Genomic DNA, 21,142 nt, shown 5'->3' on the forward strand with positions numbered 1-21,142 from the left:
AGGATGGAAGTAGTGAACATGGTTGATGAAGGCATTTTAATTACTTTTCATCACAAGAACTTGATGATCCCACTCTAATAAAGTCAACCTCTTGGTTCATTTAACTCAGGATACAGTTATTACTTCATAAACAAGCAGCAGCATAAAGTTATCCAACATCTTCCCTGGTGGGTGGGGGTGGATTTGGTACAAAGCGATCTAACAGACACACAGAGAGCTTTGTGATAGCTTTAATGGCACAAAATGTTTATAGCTACAACTTATACATGTACTGTAAACTGTATATAATGTTACAAAGTGCTAACTAAATATATGAAGGATGCATAATCACTTTGGCTCAGTTAACTCCAATAATTTCAACAAGTGGGTCAATTAAAAAATCTGAATTTCTAACAGAGTTTTCAGTTTTCACTTTTCAAAACAGAGTAAGTAAATATGTACTTGCTACAGTTAAGTTAGCCTGTCACATTTTTTTAATGTGCGAGTTTATGTATTTTTGCTTGATCCTATTTACAAATATTTTAAGCCAGTTTTCACTGAACATAAGAAAAATGAAGCCTGCATTTTTTTTCCAAAATTGTAAACAGGTATAAAGCTTTTAAACAATATTTATCTTAACAAAACTTCAACTATCAATAGCTGAAACCCCTTTTCAGATTATACAACGATCTGTTTCGGTTCATCGTAAAACTAAAAGTTGTAGACTTCCATCCCGAGCTTATATAAGGGTATCAATAAATACTGCATTGTATCATTGTATGATAACAAGTGCTACAGTGATCAGGTATCCATTTTTCAGTAATATTTTCCATGAACAATTTTTAATCTCACAGCTGCTTGAAATATTAGCACATAGCTGTGTTTATCCTCTAGTCACAAGCTTGAAACATATTAATTTATCAAGTATTCTGCAGATGAATCAATGTAATATGGATGGTGGTTTTTTTAAAACAAAGATATTCCCTACTTAATATAAATCTGTTTTGCCACTATTCCAATTTTCATACAAAAGAAGATGCTATAATTAGTACTAATAAAGTATACCAGCCTCTCTCCCTTCCTATTTTATTTAGGTCTTTAAAATAAGGCGGTTTATACTGCCTAAAACACTCTTGCCACTTTTTTCTTCCACATTTCTGGATGAAACCCAATATCCACACTTGAAATAAATACGCAGTTGTAGATAATTCAAGAGCTACTAATATTTGAGATTAAAAGAAAAAACAGATGCCTAAACAGAATGCTTCAACTACCCTTTCACACTGGACTTGTCTTAAAACATACTCACAGCCTTTAGGAGAAGGTTAGAAGTGGAGAATAAAATGAACACATTTTAGAAATGGATTTCATACTTAGCCTCTTTGCTCCCTGAGGTGCCTTTTTTAAAGCAAACCTCCACTAGGAATTAGCCTCCATGCTTGAACTGTTTTGAACTATCACTGCTATACCAAATCATCAACTTTATCTGATGCAAGCAGAAAATTTAAGGTAGATTTCTCTTCCAAACTTGCTGCCCAGTTTTTCTTAACATTTTCTACAAGTCAGCCTAATGCATTTTCCATTTAAATGAGATTTTGCTAGTTTTAAAATTAACATTGGTTCCCTAAATATTTAGTATTAAAGTCTACATCATATTTTTATATATATATTAAAATAAACACAGTATTCTATCCTTCAGAGTCATGCTACATGTTTTGAAATCCAATAAAATCTACTTAAGGACAAGGCTACGTCCTGATGCTTTGTAACGATTTGGTACTAAAGCTTCACATTTTGAAGAAAGTGTCACTGAAGAAGGACAAGGCTGAGTGTTCCCAAAGATAAAAGTTCAACAACATTAGTGAGAATTCTACCTAGCTACATGAGACGTCACTAATGACCTTAGGATCTACATTATCCCCAAGGGAGACTGTACAGTAAACAATGAGAAATCGGAATATTGAAAACTTCACTAAAGGAGACATCATTTCAGAGATTTACCACTTGTGCTTCTTTACACAACTGCAACACTGTTCCCAACAGCAGATCAAATGCTTTGAGTACCTACTGAACCACCGTATCTTTATCATTGTAGGTGGTTTCAGGAGACTCCCCTTTTTACAGAGAATCTAAATCAGGGGTTTCCAAACTTGGTTCACGGCGTGTTCAGGGTAAGCCTCTGGCGGGCCATGAGACGCTTTGTTTACCTGAGCGTCTGCAGTTATGGCCGCTAGCAGCTCCCAGTAACCTCAGATAAACAAAGCGTCTTGCGGCCTGCCTGGAGTTTACCCTGAACAAGCCACAAACCAAGTTTGGGGATCCCTGGTCTAAATACACCAAAAATATTTGCATTTAAACTACTTTTATAAAGGAAAACTTTATATTTACAATTTTCCAGTAAGGAAAAAGCTAAAGGAAAATAAAAGCTTCTTCACATGCAAACAACACAATTCCTCTAACGTTTTCTAGGCATTAGATTTTTCTACCAAAAACAAGGAGCCTACTTCATAGAAAGACAAGATTATGACAATTATCTAGTATTAACATATGCTGATGACTTTAAGTTATTATCCTGCTTTATGTTTTGTGCAGTCTTTGCCTTCTGCAAACTAAAAGTCATGGCCAAAATAGGGGGTTAGTAAATTACCCAAAAAGCTGGTTTTAAAATTTATTTATTCTTTATTGCCAATGATTTTTTAGTTTGATTTACAGCCAACAGTTTTCTAAAAACAAAGACTCACTTTTACTCTAACCAACCTTCAGTTTCTTTTAAAGAGATTGGCAATTTTTATAATACAGTCAACATTTATTCCATGAGCAGTTGCAGATTTAAGTCAGGTTGTACCAGAGGAGGCAACAGCATCACTGATAAAATTATAATTTGCTGGTGGAATTTTGTACTGAAAGAAGCCCTTGCAATGTATAGACAATTGTAAAGTCTGTTAGGCAACTGACGTGTTTTGCAGGCCAAAGGGTGTGGGGAGAGAAGGTGGGTAGTCAAACACCTCAACAGAGTTCCAATACAATACTGAATCCCAAGAGTTACTGGAACCTGGATATGTAAAGAAAGGGCGGGGCTGGGGTCATGCTTAAAATGGTCTCAAGTTCAAATGTACTAATGTGACAATAACATCTTCACAGGTCACGTGGATTTCCAAGTTTTGCATTCTGCTTCTCTCAGTAAGTGCTGGCTGAAGGTGTGGTCAGTCGTTTTCCAATGTAGATGCTGAAATAAAAACATAAAACATTGTATTTCATGGAAATAGTTCTCTTCACAACAGTCCTTGCTCACTCAATTGTTCTAGTTTGCCCTTGTCAATAGTTTCCATTTTGTGATGTTTTTCCATAACACCCCCTTCTCTTCGATATAAGTGACTGCATCTAAACACCTAACTATAAAGGCTGAGATTTCCAATAGAGCCCAAGGGATTTAGGTACTCATCTCCCATTGAAATTCAATAGGAGGTGGCTGTCTAGCTCCGTAAGTCTCCTTTGAAAATCCCAGCTAAAATAATATGTATACAAAATTCTTGATACTACACTTAAAGAAAAAAATATTAACACAGGCTTTAAAACATTGAGTGTTATGGGCTTACAAAAAGGCAGATCTCTAACAAACCTAGGCAACATACCTAATTTATTTCAGAAGCATACATTTTTGCTATCAAATATTTTCTCTTCACATTTTCTATCCAGCTAGTTTAGCCAATAACTAAGGAAAATAATCATTTACAAGAATATGTTAAAATCAGAGTGAAAGACAAACTTTGTGCAAGAAATAATTGAATAAGAAGTTAAATAAAAACTGAAATATGGTATTTTACAAATACATTTCTCTGGCCCCACCACAAGAGGGCATGAGATACATATTTGCAAATGTAAGACCTTCAGCACACTCAGTGATCACTTCTAATTACTGAAATGCTAACAGTGTTTGATAATTCAGTAGCTAATTTTGCCAGATAGGTACACAATGTTGTGTATATTTCTGTTTCAAGTTTCAAACCCTTACTTTCAGTACCATCATGCAACTGCAGTAGAGCCAGCCACTAAGAATTAGTGGGAGATTACACATGGGTCAGGAGCATCATTTAATAAATGATGTTACACAGACTTTTCTTGGAGCAAAAGAGGAAAAATCACTATAATATTTATATTTAGTGTCTTATTGTTCTTTTATTACACTATACTCTACAGAATTTGAATAGAATGAGCAAATGAACAAGTGGGTCATGCCACAGGACACTGCAAAGGTTATTTGCAGTAGGGTCTCAGAGTCAACTAAGGTCACTGATTTCATGATAATCTGTGCATTCTGAATGTATGACCATTCAATCTCAAATTTTCCCTACAATCAAGTAAATAGATATGTCACAGCAAAGGTAGTTTTCCCTACATCTCAAATATACTTGACCTATCAGCACAACGTCAAGATAATCTGGTCATTCTTATTATGATCTTCCTCAGATTGGTAGCTCCCATAGTACTACAGTAAGAATACAAGCAATAAAGATGCAAAGTTTAAAATTAGTCTTTGTACTTACCCTAGTCCCAAAGCCAAAACATGAGATATAAACAGAGATGGAATGAAAACCTTAAGAAACTCGGCAGAGAAAATGCCACCTTTCTTCATGGCTCCACTCTTTCTCATACTTAAAGATACTGCACGTTTAGGATGTCTGAAGTGAAATTCCCTGAAGGGAAAAAATAGACAGGAATATTGCAGAACTGCACAGATTTTTTCAAGGTGGAATAGATAGGGCAAAAGCCAGATTGCAGGGACCAAAGAAAAATGTAAGGTAGTGTGGAAAGACCACTTACTCAAGTACAGAGACAATGGGAGCACAAGCCAGGGAGACAAGCAGGTCTGAGAGAGGAAATTTCAGTACATGACTTGTTAGTAATAGCCACATTTTTGTTTCAAGCAGGGACGCAGAAATCTGCCAGACATGAATAGCATCCTCCAGTTTAACGAACACTTTGTACTCATCTAGTGCTTTCCATTCAAGGGTTTCAAAGCTTGATAGTGTCTAGTGTCCCTATAAGCATTATACTTATTTTACAAATGCAGAAACCAAGAAGCAGAGAGTTTAAGTGACTTGCCCAATACCAGACCAGTCAGTGAGCCATTACTAAACCCCACCAATGCAAGCTCCAGGTACCCTGCTCTAACAAGTAAAGACATTGGTGTTACTGGAAAAAGTAACTTCATATTAAGCTTATTGTTGGGTTGCTTTCAGTAAAGGTATCTTTGTTATGCAATTACATTTTTTGCAGTTTTTATTGGTTTTATGCTATCTATCCTCCAAGGAAAACCCAAGTCTTCAAAATATTTTTTCGGTGATGATCCCATTTTGGTAGCCAGAATAATTCCATACATGTGTGCAGCATGATTCTTCTTTCCTTCTTACAGAAGGAGTGTTTATTAGTAAAGAGTTCCACTCACTTGGGAGGAATGTTTTCAGGCCTACTCGACCAGTCTGAAACCCAGTCAGCACTTTTCTTCAAAATTTCCACTTCTTTTTCTCCTTCTACTGCTTCTTCTTCAGACTGAAAATATACATGGGACATGCCCTGTAACAACACTTACTCAGCTATTCTTCATGGTATTAATTTTAAGAGCATCAACTGCAGTGACAAAATGATAAGCAGCAGCTGTTGGCAGTTTTCATTCCATTGGGCTGTTTCTACATATGTTGGGGTTGGGAAGAGAAAGGTGATGACTGAAAAGACATCAAGGATTTATTTGGAAGGGATTTTACTATGCCCACAGGGTTCGCTGATGTCAGTGCATCTCTGATAAATGTATTGTTTTATCATGGACTTAAGCAAGCTTCATTGTAATGAGAGTTAAATATATATAACAAATTAGAGTGAAGAACAATTGAGAGGATGATTTTAACAATAGCCTGAGTAAGATGGTGTCACACAAAATGTTTTAAAGTAAAAACCGTTCCCTAAAACTTTAGCGATTCTTAAAATTAGATGTAATCAAATGAAAAGGGCAGTACTTCTGCTTAAATTGTACAAAAATATTTTAAATCAGTTCTTTCAGAAGTTTGCCCGCTGTCAATGTCACAACAAATATCTTTTGTTCGTTATTTTACTACGGTTATTTAACATGTATCTTGCAATAGACCTCAACTAGGTCTGGGCCCAACTATAGTAGGAACTGTACAAGCATATGGTAAATGACAGTCCCTGCCCCAAAGATTAATGCCTCCTTCTCATGAAAGGACTGCCATATACAATGCTTAATTTGTAATGGAAGAGGTGCCAGGGGCTCAAGAAACTGTTTTACTTTCATAACTGATGCAGCAAGCCCAGAGGTGCCGTGGCTATGAACTGCCAAACCTAGAGCTGCATGTGTTGGCATTCCCAAGCTGTCCTCTCCCTGCTGAATTCAATGGGAGACTGAGACCAAATTCAGTCTTTAGCAAGGTTACATTATAACACTTGGAGTACAGCTTAGTTGAAAGAAGCACCAAAACAATGGAAAAAGGGAACCATGCTGAATTGTAATAGGGAGATGGCAACCCTGAATGACAAAACAAAAAGCAAACAAGCTCACTCAGAGTGGTATGGTTCTCTATAGGGCTACAGAACGGTGACGATCCTATTGTTTGGCCATCCTCTCTGACAAAAATTAAATGCACAGTTCATTTTTCCACTATTGCTCTCAACTTGTACTGCTGAAGACAGCAAATTTCATAAAAGGACCAAACTAAATGTTCAGCATTAGTTCATTTTGTGTTGAGATGACTGAGAATTATGTGAGTTCACTAACCATGGAATGATTATCCTGAATTCTTAGATAGTAATTTAAATATTTGTAAAACAAATAATTCTATCACATACCTACATAACTAGATGTGTAAAAGAAATCCTGATAATATCTCTGATAACTTGCTACTACATATACTCAATACAATTATTTCAAGTTCAGGATTGGTGCCTGATACTCTCTCCCACTCCAAGATTTAAAAATTGAATTTTTATAAAGTCCAAGTTGTATAAATCCAAAGCATGTGTTTCAAACTAGACTTTTTTTTCCTCCCCACTACTGGAATTTAAACATACAAATAACTCTCTCCTTCTCTGCTTAGTAAAATATATATATATATTTTATAACACCACCTCCCAGAGCAAAGTTTTTAATAGACATGTTATAATCTCCTAAAATACAAGTTTATAATATAGTTACCATCATAACCTTAACTATACAAAGACTCAATGAATCATTAAAACTTATTTACACCAAAAGTAAGCAAGAATGGATAATGTTGTTCACACAGTTCAAATCAAACTGTTGCCTTAATTTTAAAAGCTACAAATAACATGATATAATACAAGTAAACATGGTTATTCTAAAAGGCTAAAGGACATTTCCAGATTTTGAATAAACAGGCTTTCAATAACTGGAGTTTAATATTCTTGGCCTTTAATTCAGTATAGGTATTGTGCACTCAGCTGTTTCCATACTATATTAATAATGCATTGCTGAAAATTAACAGTTTAAAGCTGTATATTTATATACAGAATTTATAATTTTAAATATTTGGCTTCAGCCCTCTAGCATGCTTCACTAGTTATTTTTTTATTCGTCTTGACATGAAGTTGTCTATTTACAATATACAATATTGTGTCTTAAACACTGCTCTCCTAGACAATGTGTTGTGTACTTTAGAATTTACTGGAGAAAATACCTGAGAACTATTGTCCTTACTCGTGTGCATTTCCACATCAAACATTATCTGTCCGTCTTCTTGAGGGGAAGGGCTAAAGGAAAGAATGATGGCATTACTGTCACTTTTGGGTTATTAAATTACTGAAACGTCAGTTTACTTGCACCATAGTTCCATTATTTCTACATATAAGGTACGCAAACAATTCAGATGAGAAACAAGGATTCTTCATCATTATGCCCCCCAAGGAAAAATCTTCCAAGTCCCAAAGATTTCCCATATTCCCAATTTGTTCCTGTCTTAATACCCTCCCCATCCCCAACTACCCTTCAGTTAATCATAAAGAGATGGGACGGAATCAGTACAGTGACTCCACTGTAACTCCGGCCCAGGAGCAAAGGACCAAGACGGAGTCCCGAACTCTCATCCCCTGTGAGGCAATACATTGCTACAGTTGCTACTGTATATCAGAAAGACGGCAGTGATGTAAAACTAACCTTAAGCAATCACGAGCAAAATCAGGTTACCTAGAAGGTGGATCCCTAAATGGAGTTTGAATAAAACTGTACCTGCAACTTTGTAGGTATTTTAAAAGTGGTTGCTTAAAGGACTATATCTGTGGGAGGGATTCCTTAGTGTTGTTCCACTGTACACTAAGGAATTTCTCCAGCAGGCATTATATGTTACACACCAAAATATCTTTTAATAGTTAACAAATTAACCACCCAAAGGAATAAATAGGTTTTAATATTGAAAATAAAAGTATACTCTACTAAAGAGAAACACTTTAGTACAGGGGTGGGCAAACTTTTTGGCCCGAGGGCCACATCTGGGAATAGAAATTGTATGGCTGGCCATGAATGCTCACAAAATTGGGGTTGGGGTGCGGGAGGGGGTGAGGGCTCAGGGTGGGACCAGAAATGAGGAGTTCAGGGTGCAGGAGGGGGCTCCGGGCTGGGGGGGAGTAGGATGCAGAAGGAGAATCAGGGCTGGGGCAGAGTGTTGGGGTGCGGGAAAGGGTGTAGGCTCCAGCTGGGGGTGCAGGCTTTGGGCTGGAGATGAGGGTTTAGGGTGCAGGAGGGAGCTCCGAGCTGGGACCGAGGGGTTTGGAGGGCGGGAGGGGTATCAGGGCTGGGGCAGGGGGTTGGAGTGCAGGGGGTGGCTCAGGAGTGCAGGTTCCAGGCGGGGCTTACCTTAAGAGCTCCTGGAAGCAACAGCATGTCTCTTCTCTGGCTCCTATGCGGAGGCGCGGCTAGCCAGCTCTGCACGCTGCCCTGTCCATAGGCACCGCTCCTGTGGCTCCCATTGGCCACGGTTCCCAGCCAATGGGAGCCGCAGGGGCAGCGTTTGGGGTGGGGGCAGCTGCCCCTACGCATAAGAGCTGGAGAGGGGTCATGCCGCTGCTTCCGGGAACTGCGTGAAGTGGCCCCGACCCTACTCCCTGGCTGTAGTGGGGAAAGCCCCAGACCCCGCTCCCCAGCAGGAGCTCAAGGGCCTGATTAAAATGGCTGGCAGGCCGGATTTGGCCTGCGGGCCGTAGTTTGCCCACCCCTGCTTTAGTAACATTCACACCCAGATGGGAAAAAACGCTAGAGAATTTAAAATCAGGGACAGAGTAAAAGTACAATGCAATGTAGAGATGTCATTTCACTGCATCAAAATTCTAGACACCCCTCTTTAAACTGATTTTAGCTCTCATTAAAAAGATGGATAGTGAATGAAAAAAAAAGTTACAGTGGGAACAGGACTTCTTTTAAACGACTCAATAGATAGTTTACAGCCGTTATCACTCCTTTCTACAAATGTTTTAGACCTCAGGTTTCTATAAATATCCAACTATCATCCATTATCATGAGCTGATATGCTCACTACAAAATTGGAACTTTGGTTTTCCAAGCATTTGCTGCTGAGAAAAAAGAAAAAGGGATTTGTCTTCATCTCACATTTTTATCTGACAGTATTTAAATTAAAAATACTGGGGCAATTAAATATGTGGGTGGAGAGAAAGTCCTTACCTTGATAGGAATGAAAATGAGCATTACAGACACTATCTAGCAAATGTTTCTAGTTGAACTAGAAAGTGACAACATACTATGCTAGTTACTGGCAGCTTACAATTTCTTAGAAATAGAGGTATAGCAAACTGTTTGCTTTTTTCTGAGGGAGTAGCTTTTAAAAAAATCTTTTTAACTCTTCTTGTCCATTGCACTTGAAATTAACTCAGTGATAATTTCAAATAAAATTGCCAAGTTCCATCCAGACTCATTGTAGGTTGTACATCTGATCTAGCGTGATATAAATGTTACATACTTGACATGGCAAGAAGAGAGCATTTGTCCAGCAATATAAGAAAAAAGAAAAAGAAAAAGAGGCTCCCAAGACAGCTCCAACACCATCTTAACTGTCCAACAATTCTGAGGGAGAACTACAGTGAAACCATAAGGGTATCACTTGTTTTGACATGATAAGCAAGATTATTTTACTTGATATAAATAAAAACATTTGGCTTTTAAGGGCAAAAAGTAGACGGCTTTTTCCAGTGAAGACACTTTTTTCTCCCAACTACTTCCTCTGTGGGAGAAAGAGGGATGGGAATTATGAATATGTTGTCTAGTCTATCGCTGTCTTGCACTTATTCTTGCCTGGACACACAGTATACAGCTGTAACTGAGTAAGTTACTTTTAAAAATTGATAAAGCCAATTTATTACATTTTCATCATAGTGAATACTACCTTCAGTCATAGGATCCCTTGTTCTTACCTTCTTTAAATTATCATGCATCAGTAATCACATCGTTAATTATTTTTTACACAGTACATGAACAATGCTAATATGAGATTTCACACTGATACTGATGCAATTTGTTCTACTCCTGTATTTATTTATTTTTTAAGTTTAACAACAATTACTTGCTTTTCAAACAAACCAAGTTCTATACTGTTTAAAGCTAGCAGGATTCAGCAAGTATTCCAAATGGCACATTGGCTGGCTCATGGATGAAGAAATATACAGCTAATAAAACGTCATTTGCCCTTGATAAAGGATCAAGAACGGAAATTGCATCACATAACATATGGGAAAGTAAGTGGTTCAAGAGATCTGATACAGCTGTGTTTCCTTACCTGTCACAGTGCGAACTACCCCTTGAACTACTCTGTCCTGATTCGTGCTGGGCATCCAGAAGGATTTTTTCCATGTCTCCATTGTGGATAGAGGATGACGAAGGGACATGTTCCAGGCCCCCATTTTTCCCACTGGCATTATCATTGCTATTGCCATTGCCGTTCATCTGTAACTCCACCCAGGAACCTGTTGGGCCAGCCAGATGGCGCTCATTAAAAGCAGCAAAACTAAAACCTCACTTAAGGTTTATCATTTACATGCAGAAAGAATGTGAACATGGTGAATTCAGATAACATCCACTGATGCCAGAAAAAAAAATGTTCATAAACAAATAGAGAAGACAAGAATGGCAGGTCTGTTTCCTCCATCACTTAAGTTAACTGCAGTCTTAAAAGTTCTGAACTAAACAGTCTTGATTGGAAGTAATAACAGTCATTCCCCTCCCTCATGCTATTTCTTTAAAATCCCCTAACAGGCATCCCCTTCACATATCCGGTTTAAGCTCCAAATCCTCACCATATAACTTCAGACTCTATCCCTCTCTCTACACCTCACCCTTGAACCAAACAAATTCCATTCTTTAATATTCCCTTTGTTCTTTCCCACTTGCAATTTCATGCCTATTTCCCCACAATGCCCCCTGTGCTTGGAACAACCTCCCTCTCTAGCCATATGGCAAGCAATCTCCTTTTCCTCTTCCCAAACAAACCTCACTTCTTTCAGCTGGCCTTCCATTCCCAATCTCCTCTCCAGTACTGTCTGTTACCCCTCACATCAGAACTTTAATAACTGGGATATATCCAATTTAGATTATAGATTCACAGGTCTATGAATTATTAGGTCCTTGAGGCAGGCCCCTTGTTTTCCCACATATTTAAAGACCTATGCACATCTACTGTACGCTATGAAACTAAGTTGGTTATAATTGGCTGGAAATAGAGTTTGTGTGTTCACACATATGCTCCACTGTTTATGCTAGGTATGAGGGAAAACCGGGGTTCTCACTTTGTAATATTTTGAGATGGGCAGGCGAAGTCTCTAACAATCTTACAGTCTTATCTAAATATTTAGTTTAACATTTTCTAATTCAAATAGTGCAAATAATTATTGTTAACCTAGTTAACCGCTTTCTTGTAACTGATAGTTAAACCTATTTTTGCAGGGAAGATTCTATATACTAAGTACTACACTTAGCCTACATATATTGTAATTCATTCTGACTCTGTTCTTATAACTCAGGGGTTCTCAAACTGGGGGTCAGGACCCCTCAGGGGGTAGCAAGGTTATTACATTGGGGGTCGAGAGCTGTCAGCCTCCACCTCAAACCCTGCTTTGCCTCCAGCATTTATGACGGCGTTAAATATATTTAAAAGTGTTTTTAATTTATAAGGGGGGGGGGGTCGCACTCAGAGATTTGCTCTGTGAAATTGGTCACCAGTGAAAAAAGTTTGAGAGCCACTGTTATAACTAATTTTAACTACAGGATCTCAGTGTAAGGACCTCAATTGGATTGAGGAGCTGTGTGCATCATATTAGCACTGAAAACACATGCTTTAAATGCAGACTGTACTAAACATGCAAAGTAACAATATAAAACATTTTACCAGTACATTAAGCAGTCACAGGTTTCATTTAGGATATTTTGAAAATATTAATAAATAGATAGTTTATGTTCTGACTGGTGAATTTAAGCCACTTGAGTCCTGAAGTATGGGTCACCTATTTAATCTAGTGCCCACTCAACTGCAAACCTGGGGTTCTTATTCAAACTCATTAACTTTATCACTTGAGAATATAGACAGTTTCCTTTTTAATCGGAGTACATTAATTGTCTGAGAACAGTTGGCATAAGCTAAAACACATTAAGTTTCTTTTCTGCATAAGCTCTTGTTCTTTGGCGCAATAATTTTACATTTGGTGTCACTTTTGCCTTACATGGTTCAAGCAATTCATTTTATATCTTTTTTCAGACCCTCATCTCAGACTATATTCAAATTCAGAATCTTATTACATTCTATTTAGTCTGAAGAACTATGCCACTGGGATATTACAAAGCAGTTTGTTGAAGAAGTTGTTGTTTTGCATCTTTATATACTAGCAGGGTTTTTTGGTCAATACAACTCTTTGATGTAAGTAGGATTTATTATGGCATACAGAGAATCTAAATACTCTATTTTAAAATCAAAACTATTAGCAGGCTGGACTACTTTAAAAACTATCATTTTTGTTTAATGGGAGGAATTTTCAATAGCAACAACTACTGGGACTTGTGCTCCTGAGTCACTTCTGAATATCTCACCCTGTTATCCTAATAATATAAAGTTGCTACCTCTTAAACAAAAATTGTTTTCAAAGCTTAATACAAATTTTATTCCCATGTCAATAAAAGAACTGGGATAGCAGAGAGCAAATACTCTCAAAAATAAAACACACTTATTATCTTAAAAGTAACATGCTTTTCTGATTTCTTTTTTAAACTTACTACTGTCACACCTAAAACATTCCTACTGGTCATTTGTTTACTTTTTGCATTAGACAACACTGGGTATAAAATGTGTCACTCTTATCTTGTATAATGTCAGGTTCTCCAAACTGTGTAATCTTTTCACATCAACCGAGGAAGAGAAAAAAAACATTTTAAAAATAGAAACTGGGAGACTGGAAAACCTAAAGTATTAGGCAGGGGTATTCTAAATTTAATAATTTTTTTAATTTACTAGACTAAGTTTAACACTGTGCATACAAACTATTGGCCAGTGATTTTTTTAAGTGAAAGTGAAATTTTAAATGGAGATTCAGTTCTGGTCCCAGGGAATATCACCATATTGACTGACCTCTTAAAGTAGTCTACCTTGGCTAAAAAAGCTCAACAATATGCAACCCATATTACTTGATTCAAATGAAGCAATCAATTATTAATCATGCTTAGTGCACTCACTTAAAGCCCGTGTTCAGACTGGTGCTGGGCTCAGTTACATTAACTCCAACAATTTTATGGTATGACATATCGCAAGAGTGACATTTGTGGGTGATAAATTATGGGTGAATGCACACTGCCCATGTACAAACCCATGTGCATTCTGGGAGTGGAGGTCACATTCCAAGAATTCCTTTTCTGGTTCCAGAAGTTTTGTCATAGAACGAGTGGATCAATTGCTAACTCTGCCACACCCTAGCAAATTCTCCATTATGCTTCAGGAACCAGGAATGTCTCCCAGGATGGAGATGCTGTTGATTATATTCACAAACACAGTGTGTTGGTACCAGGAGTCTTACAGAGCAGCTGCAGTGAGAAGATGATGGTGTTTCTGCCACTGCCAGAGCACTTTGCAAGATGATCTAGAGCCCATGCACCAGTTGAACAACTGAATGTCTGGCTTTTTAGCCAATGAAGCATTAGCTGTGGAAAGGCAGTTTTAGGTCAGACCAACAGGCATGGAATGGTGGGACTGCTCTGTATTTCAGACCTGGGATGATCAGCAGTGACTGCAGAATTTCAGAAAAGGAAGACCACATTTTCAAGAAGTATGCCAGGACAGTTGACCTACCCTAGAGCAACAACCTTCCATTATGATGTCACTAATACCTGTGGAAAGGCATGCTGCAATTGCAATTAGGGAATTGGTTAGCTCAGATAGCTACATGTCAGCAGCTGGTAACAACTTTGGATTCAGAAAATCTACTATGGTGCGATCTATAATGAGTGAGGCATATGAGGAATTTCTTTTCACCCTCAGCCCCTCTCACCTGCTGACCTTGTACAACAGAGTTCAGTAGCAAACAATAGGAAAGAAATGAAGGCAGAGATATTGGAGTATGACAGTAAACTTAAATAAGGAAGGCCACTTCTTGTAAGGTTAGCCTGGTGGAGGAGTTTTGGTAGATGACCAAAGGGGAAGCCTGGGATTGCAGTGGCGGACTAATCAGAATTGACTGCTATAACCTATCACTGCACTGGCATGATTGGGACTCAGTTGTGCTTACGCCACAAAACAAAGTCTTAATAGAGCTAAATTGTGGAATTTGCTACTTAAAGTTGTTAGAGGCACGCTGGAGGAAACAAGTTAAAACATAATTAAATACTCCTCCCATCAAAAGAAGGCCTAGGAGGGAGTTTACATGACAAGCTGCACGTTCTCCATCTGACCACTCATCCCTGATGAGTCAAAACATGTTTAGTGAGTGTCAAGGCATTCTGATATCAAGCTTAAACACTGTCACAGATTTCCAATACAGGGCTCAAGAAACAGCCACAAACTGCTGTTTGAAAAGGTGCTTGATGATCCCCTCCATCAAAGACCCTGTGTTATAACCTTCCTTCTGGTTGAGACGGGCTGGATATGAAATCCTCTAAAGTCCATTCATGCAGCCCCAAAGTGATGGCCAAAAGTAACTGCTGAAGATCAAGTATATTCCCTTTTCCTCTGCTTACAGATCCAAATATGCTGGCTGTTTAGTACTGGGACTGGGAGCACCAGCAGCAACATTATCCCAGAAAAATATTTGAGACTAGATCAGTGGTTCTCAACCTGCAGCCCAATCAGCACAGAGCTGCGGCCCCCATAACATCCTCAGGGCCATACAGGTAGTATTGGATGCAGCCAACGTAACACACTGTGGGTCAAATAGGTTGAGACTAGACTAGACTAGGTTAAGACACTGGACTAGATTAACCAAGTCAAAAAATGGTGCTTCTCATCCCCAAACCAACCTCTCCAAAGAGTAATATTACCCCCCAAAGGGAGAACATTTCATTTAGTCAGATTGTAGTTTCAAGCACCACACTAAGGATTGGCAGTTTATTCATCCTAAAATTTTAACCAACCACCTGAAAGGTATGCATTTTGTTAAAAATTGTGAATTCAACATTTTCTCAAAGAAGAAAATTGTGCACTTTCACTTAAAAAAGCATTCTGAAGCAATGTCATGTACTTTTTAAAATAGAAATTTAGTCAAGAGATTAATATGTAATAAAAGTGAGACGATCAGCTTAGAGGTTGTTTTTTTGGTTTTTTTTTTAAACTCCTTATATATAGCTAACAGATTAAAACCAAAAGACTAGTTATTTTCCCCCCATTTTTTACTTTCTTGCATTTTAATAAACTTGGACATACCACATGCAAATTTCAATTTTGTTTTTAATGAACAAGTTTAGATTTACTTTCAGGTTCTCATGGACTAGCACAATGATAGGATCACATACACAGCAGAGGAATAATTACATGTTAACAAACTTTCATTAGAAAGTTTAGCTGTCAAGGAAAAAATTCAATTAAGCTTAGATTTCACAAAACTTTTATCTTAAAATTCTGGACCTAAAGTGCTATGACAGTGTCCCTTTTACAAGCAACAACTGTATGTATCCAGAGCATCAGGCATACAGAGAGGCTTAGGAACTGAAGCATGTATGAACATGATCATTTGCTACACAGTTTTAATAACCTTGCTTCTGTTAATTAGGTCAAAATCTAGAAAAAAATACATATTTTTCTGAGAATTATGTTTACAATTGGTTAAAGTTTTTCTATAGAAAACCATCGAGTTTTATTGCAGAGTAGGATGGATTTATTGTTTTGGGTACTAATTCAAATTCAATTTACTTTTATTACTCTGTTTCTCAAACTGACATCACAGAGTCCTGTTGAAGTCAATGGGGCGCTATGCAGAACAGGCATTTTAACACACTATATGACTGCAGGGACTGGTCCAACTGGCTAATTTCTGCAGTAACATGAAAGAAATTCATAGGCAAATTTTCCTAAATTTTACTGCAAGTCTGAAGCAGTGATAACTAAGCTCTCTGGCTCACAGAAGATGCTGTGACTGCATAATGGCTATTAGATAAAAAAATCCAATGGATAATCTCATAAAAGCTATAGAATCTAGCATAATTTGCTGACTGTTTAAGTATCACTAAATGCTTAAGCAGTAATTAAAGTAAAATACCATTGACAAAAAAAGCTTTTCCATTTCCCACAGTAATATTTTCCATTTAACAGATATCCCACACTAACACTTTCGGGTTTTTTGTTTCACCTTCACAGTAAAAAGGCCAGAATGATGTAGCAGTACCTGACAAGCCAGGGACTTTGGGTGCTTTTTACAGCACCGGTGGTCACATTCCAGAAGTACTCAACAATAGCAACCTATAGTGCTCAACAGCAGCAACCAGACTTCTCACAAGACAGGATGTACAGCTATAACGGAGGAGACCCTCCTTTTGCCTTTTTTCCTCAGTAATGTAGTAAATATTGTTGAAAAATAGACATAACTCTAAGTGTGTTCTAGTTTAAATTTTTGGAGTTTTTTGTGTTTGTTATTTTGCTAATATCTAATAGAAGTACGAAAGAATTAAAATCCGAGTGAGGCATCAGGAAATACCAGAGAGAGCACACTCTTGTGGTTAGTGCACAAGACTGAAGTCAGGAATTCCGAGTTCCAAGTTCCATTCCCAGCTCTGTCACTAACACAATGGGCAAGCTTCACCTCTATCTGTGATTTGAGATCTTTGCATGAAAGGCACTAAATAAATGCAAGGGATATTTTAGAACAAAAATGAATTAATGTATAGACTCACTAGTCTAACAAAATTGAACTGACAACTGGTATTGAGCCTTCATGAAACTGACTGGTTACATCTGTTTTGCTTATGGGGCCCAGTCCTGAAAACACTTCATGCTAACACACAGCACTTGCCAACCTGAGTAACTGCATTGATTTTACTAACCCTTTATGCTCTGATCCTGCAGTGAGATCTGTGGGCAGCCCTTGCAGACATCTGCATGATGCCCCCCTAATTTCAATGGGAATGTGCCCCTGTGGAGTTCATTTCAAGATTGGGACCTAAAATGTTTACACTGAACCCCCTCTTGCTGCTCTTATCTTACAGATTGACATCTCCAACACAGTAAGTCACTATATTAACAGTGAACAGAAAAAGGAAAAAAAATGAAGTATGGAAGAATGAGTATTTTCAGATCACGGATAAACTAATTTTAAGTTGTAGAAATATACATTAGGTTTACTTGGACATGCCAAATCTAAGATTAAATTTCCAAAAATTAAGTGAAATCTTATCAATTAATATACATTTATATATTTTTACATGTTGACAGCCCTGAATAATTTGGACCTGGTGCCTTTGTTTTATTTATTTATTTGTGTGTGCAGTTCTCCAAGGCCAACGGATCAGAGAAACACACTGCTGTAATTAACATGACACTCAATGCACAGACAAAAATGCAATGGAAATGTTGTTATATCAACACAGTTTACTCTCATCTAATATATTTCCCGCTGAATTACCAGAGATCACTTAGCTGGTCCTACTGAAATATTTTGTGGGTGATTTAGCAAACTAGGATAGAGGGAACGGTTAATCATTAATACATTTTGTTTTATCACAGTATCCTTGGCACTTAAAAGCAAACCAAAATATATATTGAATGGCTGTGCATTTGATATGTAAAACACATCAGTTAAACCAATATGAGATCCTAGATAAAATCACCAAGCTTCCACACAAATGTTATCCTTGGAACAAAAGGATGCAGCAAAGCAGCTGACATACATGTGAGATACAGCGAAAAATAGCTCACGTCAGTGATATTGAGTCACTAAAAAAAATCATTCCCACAGTCAAGCTCCTCCCCACTTTCTTGCTGTACCATCATCTTTGCTGTTAGAACCAGTCACTAAATAAATTCATTCCTGTCACAAAACAAGCCTACTCCCTCTCCCCATTACATACCAAGTCACATCCACCTTTACTCACATCCCTGTTATTAACCCTGCTACTAAAATTCCCTGACTCCCCCTGCATTTGACTCATCCACTGTACTTACACCCTACCCACTAAAACTTACTGAGTTAAATGTGATCATTTGGTCTCCTGATATTACCTAAACTCAGCTATTCAATAAATCTATTCCCACAACAAGATAATCTGCTGCCCATGGTCCTCTCAGCTGCCTCCCATTCTGACCAGAGCCAATTTCATCCCCCTTTAACTCCTGAACAACCTCCCCTTTTATCATCCTCCCACGGACCCCCCGTCCTCATCTCCACCCCACAGACCACAATAATGCACCTCTCCTCACCACTCTGTCCAATATGCAAGACCCAGACCATCCTCTCCCTCCAAAAAACCCAACCAGGGGGCCTCCAAAACCATAAGTGCCTTCCAACCCCCTACCTCCTCCAACGTATCCTATTCCTCCTCCACACCCCAGTATACTCCAACACCTTAGAGCCTCCCTGCATTCCCTATGCCTCCTCCACATTCCTGTACCCAAGCCTCCTAGAGCCCCTCACATATCCTATTCCTCCTCCACACCCCAGTATGCCCCAACCTCCTAGAGCCCCCATTTCCTATTCCTCCTTCACATCCCAGTGTACCCCAACCTCTTCGAGCCCCCTCATACACCATATTCATTCTCCACACCCCAGTGTACCCCAACCCCCCAGGTATCCTATTCCTTCTCCATACCCCAGTATACCCCCAACTCTCCAAAGACCCTCAGCCTGCCAACGTACCCTTCCCCCATAGAGTCACATAACCCCCTCTCAGTGAACCCCATCCCTCGAAGCCCCCTCCCTTATGCTGCTCCCCCAGGTACCCAGCTCCTCCTCCACCTCTAAACCCCCCCTATGCGGACGCAGCCGAACCAACTGCGCCCGGGACCCTACGGATTGGCCCGGAGACGCTCGCGTGGCCCCGCTCTCCGCCAATCCCCGCCGTGAGGGGGGATGATGGGAGGGGGTCGCGCTCCCCGCAGGCCCTCCTCATTTACATGTCATTTGCCTATGCTAATACACGGGGCGCACTCACTGTTGAGGCCCGGCTCGGCGGGCGCCCCCTCGGCCGGGGGGTTGTTGTTGTTGTTGTGCTGCGGCGGCTCCTGAGGACAGGACATGGCGGCGCGGCGCGGCGGCAACTGAGGAGCCTCCGGAGCTGGGACAACAACAACAAACCAGACTCCGCACAGCCCCAGCACCCCGCCTCCCGCGGTTGCGCAGGCGCAGCCCTGAGGCACCGCCCACTCTGACGCAAGAGGCTGCCAGCGGATCGCTCAGCCCCACCGCGCAGACACCGCCCCACCCACGCATGTGGCAGCGGCACGTCGTCTCCGGTAACTGCGCATGTCCTGGCCCTCACTACGCTTGCGCCACCACCAAGCTCCGTCTCTTTACACTGCGCATGTACCACTCCGAATACCCCCCCACCCCGTCACTTCTCAAACCGCATGCGCTTTCTGGGCCCGGCTGTTATTGGCGCTAGTGCGCATGCGTTAGGTTGGCTTCCAGGTAGAGCCGCCCCGTAGAAGGCAAGAATCCCATAGGGCTGGGATGGGGCCTAGCTGTCTGGTCACGTGTTCCGTGGCACAGGCGAGGCCCGGGACTCAAGGCTCCCCTCCATAATTCACAGAACACAGCCCCTTCCACAGCTGGGAAAAGAACCCAGGAGTCCGGGTTCTTAGCCCTTCCCCGTACTGCAAACAGACCCCAGGGTCCTCACTCCCCCCTCCATTGTCCAGCCAGAGCAGGTCAATTATTTTTTTGTCAAAGTCCAAATTGCTTGGTCAAGCTCTAGTCAAGGTCCAGCCTCTAGAGACAATCATCCAACCATAACAATAAGTAAATAAAAAGATTTGAGGATTCATTCAAAAGGGGCCGCCGGTCCGGATTTGGCCTGTAGTCCGCTTACTGACAGCCACTAGTCTAGCTTAAGCCACTCTCAGAACAAGGGCTGCACCAGTTCCTCTTTCCTTAGCCCAGGTGCAAAGTGTTAAACCTAATGAGAGCAGCCCCATTCTTAGACCTGCATAATCTGTAATGATGCAGCACTCCCCAGGGATGCTCCTTTTCCCATCCTGTGAGCAATCTGCTGTCCTTACAGGCGCAGAACAGTTTGGGCCCAGTTGCTGAGCACATTTGTTGGAGGTCAGTAAGTATAGACGCACAAAGGACCTCTCTTTTTAAAAGGACTGTTTGTTTAGATGTTTCATAACACATACATAAAGCTAACATGAATAGCATGGGAAAACGGAAAGCAAGAGAGATAACAAACACGCACATATCACCACAAAAGCAGAGAGGACTGTCTCTCTGTAAACAAAGCTGGACCTCTTACTAACCAGAACTCAAAAACAGTGCAAATATAACTAGGGAAATTCTCCTTCCAGTCTTTGCCACACATTTACTTAACTGAAATTAAGAGAGACAATAAGCCTCATGTTATGGAGGAACCTTCCACCTCATCAGAAACAGAGAAATTGCCCATTTAGGATTATTGTCTGAGGGGATAAAACTCCAAACAAATTGTGAATCCTGCCTGGAAAAATGAATGCTGTGG

General features: G+C 39.6%; 1 protein-coding gene across 2 annotated transcripts; it reads right to left on the bottom strand.

The window, feature by feature from the left end:
- Positions 1-214: 214 nt before the first annotated feature.
- On the bottom strand, positions 215-19,868 carry BNIP3L (BCL2 interacting protein 3 like). 2 transcript variants are annotated; one of them, XM_039522220.1, is made up of 6 exons: positions 19,619-19,868; positions 10,788-10,974; positions 7,686-7,758; positions 5,426-5,529; positions 4,524-4,673; positions 215-3,205 (listed from the first exon to the last, which is right to left on the bottom strand). In XM_039522220.1, the coding sequence occupies exons 1-6, from the start codon at positions 19,701-19,703 to the stop codon at positions 3,157-3,159; spliced, it is 648 nt and encodes a 215-aa protein (XP_039378154.1). In that variant the 5' UTR covers positions 19,704-19,868; the 3' UTR covers positions 215-3,156. The 2 variants fall into 2 exon arrangements, with proteins under 2 accessions (XP_039378154.1, XP_039378155.1); XM_039522221.1 differs by lacking the exon at positions 19,619-19,868 and adding an exon at positions 16,861-17,186.
- Between the last annotated feature and the right edge of the window lie 1,274 nt (positions 19,869-21,142).

Source organism: Mauremys reevesii, linkage group 2 (assembly GCF_016161935.1).
Source record: "Mauremys reevesii isolate NIE-2019 linkage group 2, ASM1616193v1, whole genome shotgun sequence".
Lineage (NCBI taxonomy): Eukaryota > Metazoa > Chordata > Testudines > Geoemydidae > Mauremys > Mauremys reevesii.

Bases quoted from the DNA above. Each gene is read 5' to 3' on its own strand.
- BNIP3L (XM_039522220.1), bottom strand. From the start codon at position 19,703: ATGTCCTGTCCTCAGGAGCCGCCGCAGCACAACAACAACAACAACCCC. The intron at 7,759-10,787 runs GTAAGGAAACAC...TCTTTCCTTTAG, and splicing joins GGTAGTTCGCACTGTGACAG to CCCTTCCCCTCAAGAAGACG. The intron at 3,206-4,523 runs GTAAGTACAAAG...TTTTTATTTCAG, and splicing joins GTTTTGGCTTTGGGACTAGG to CATCTACATTGGAAAACGAC.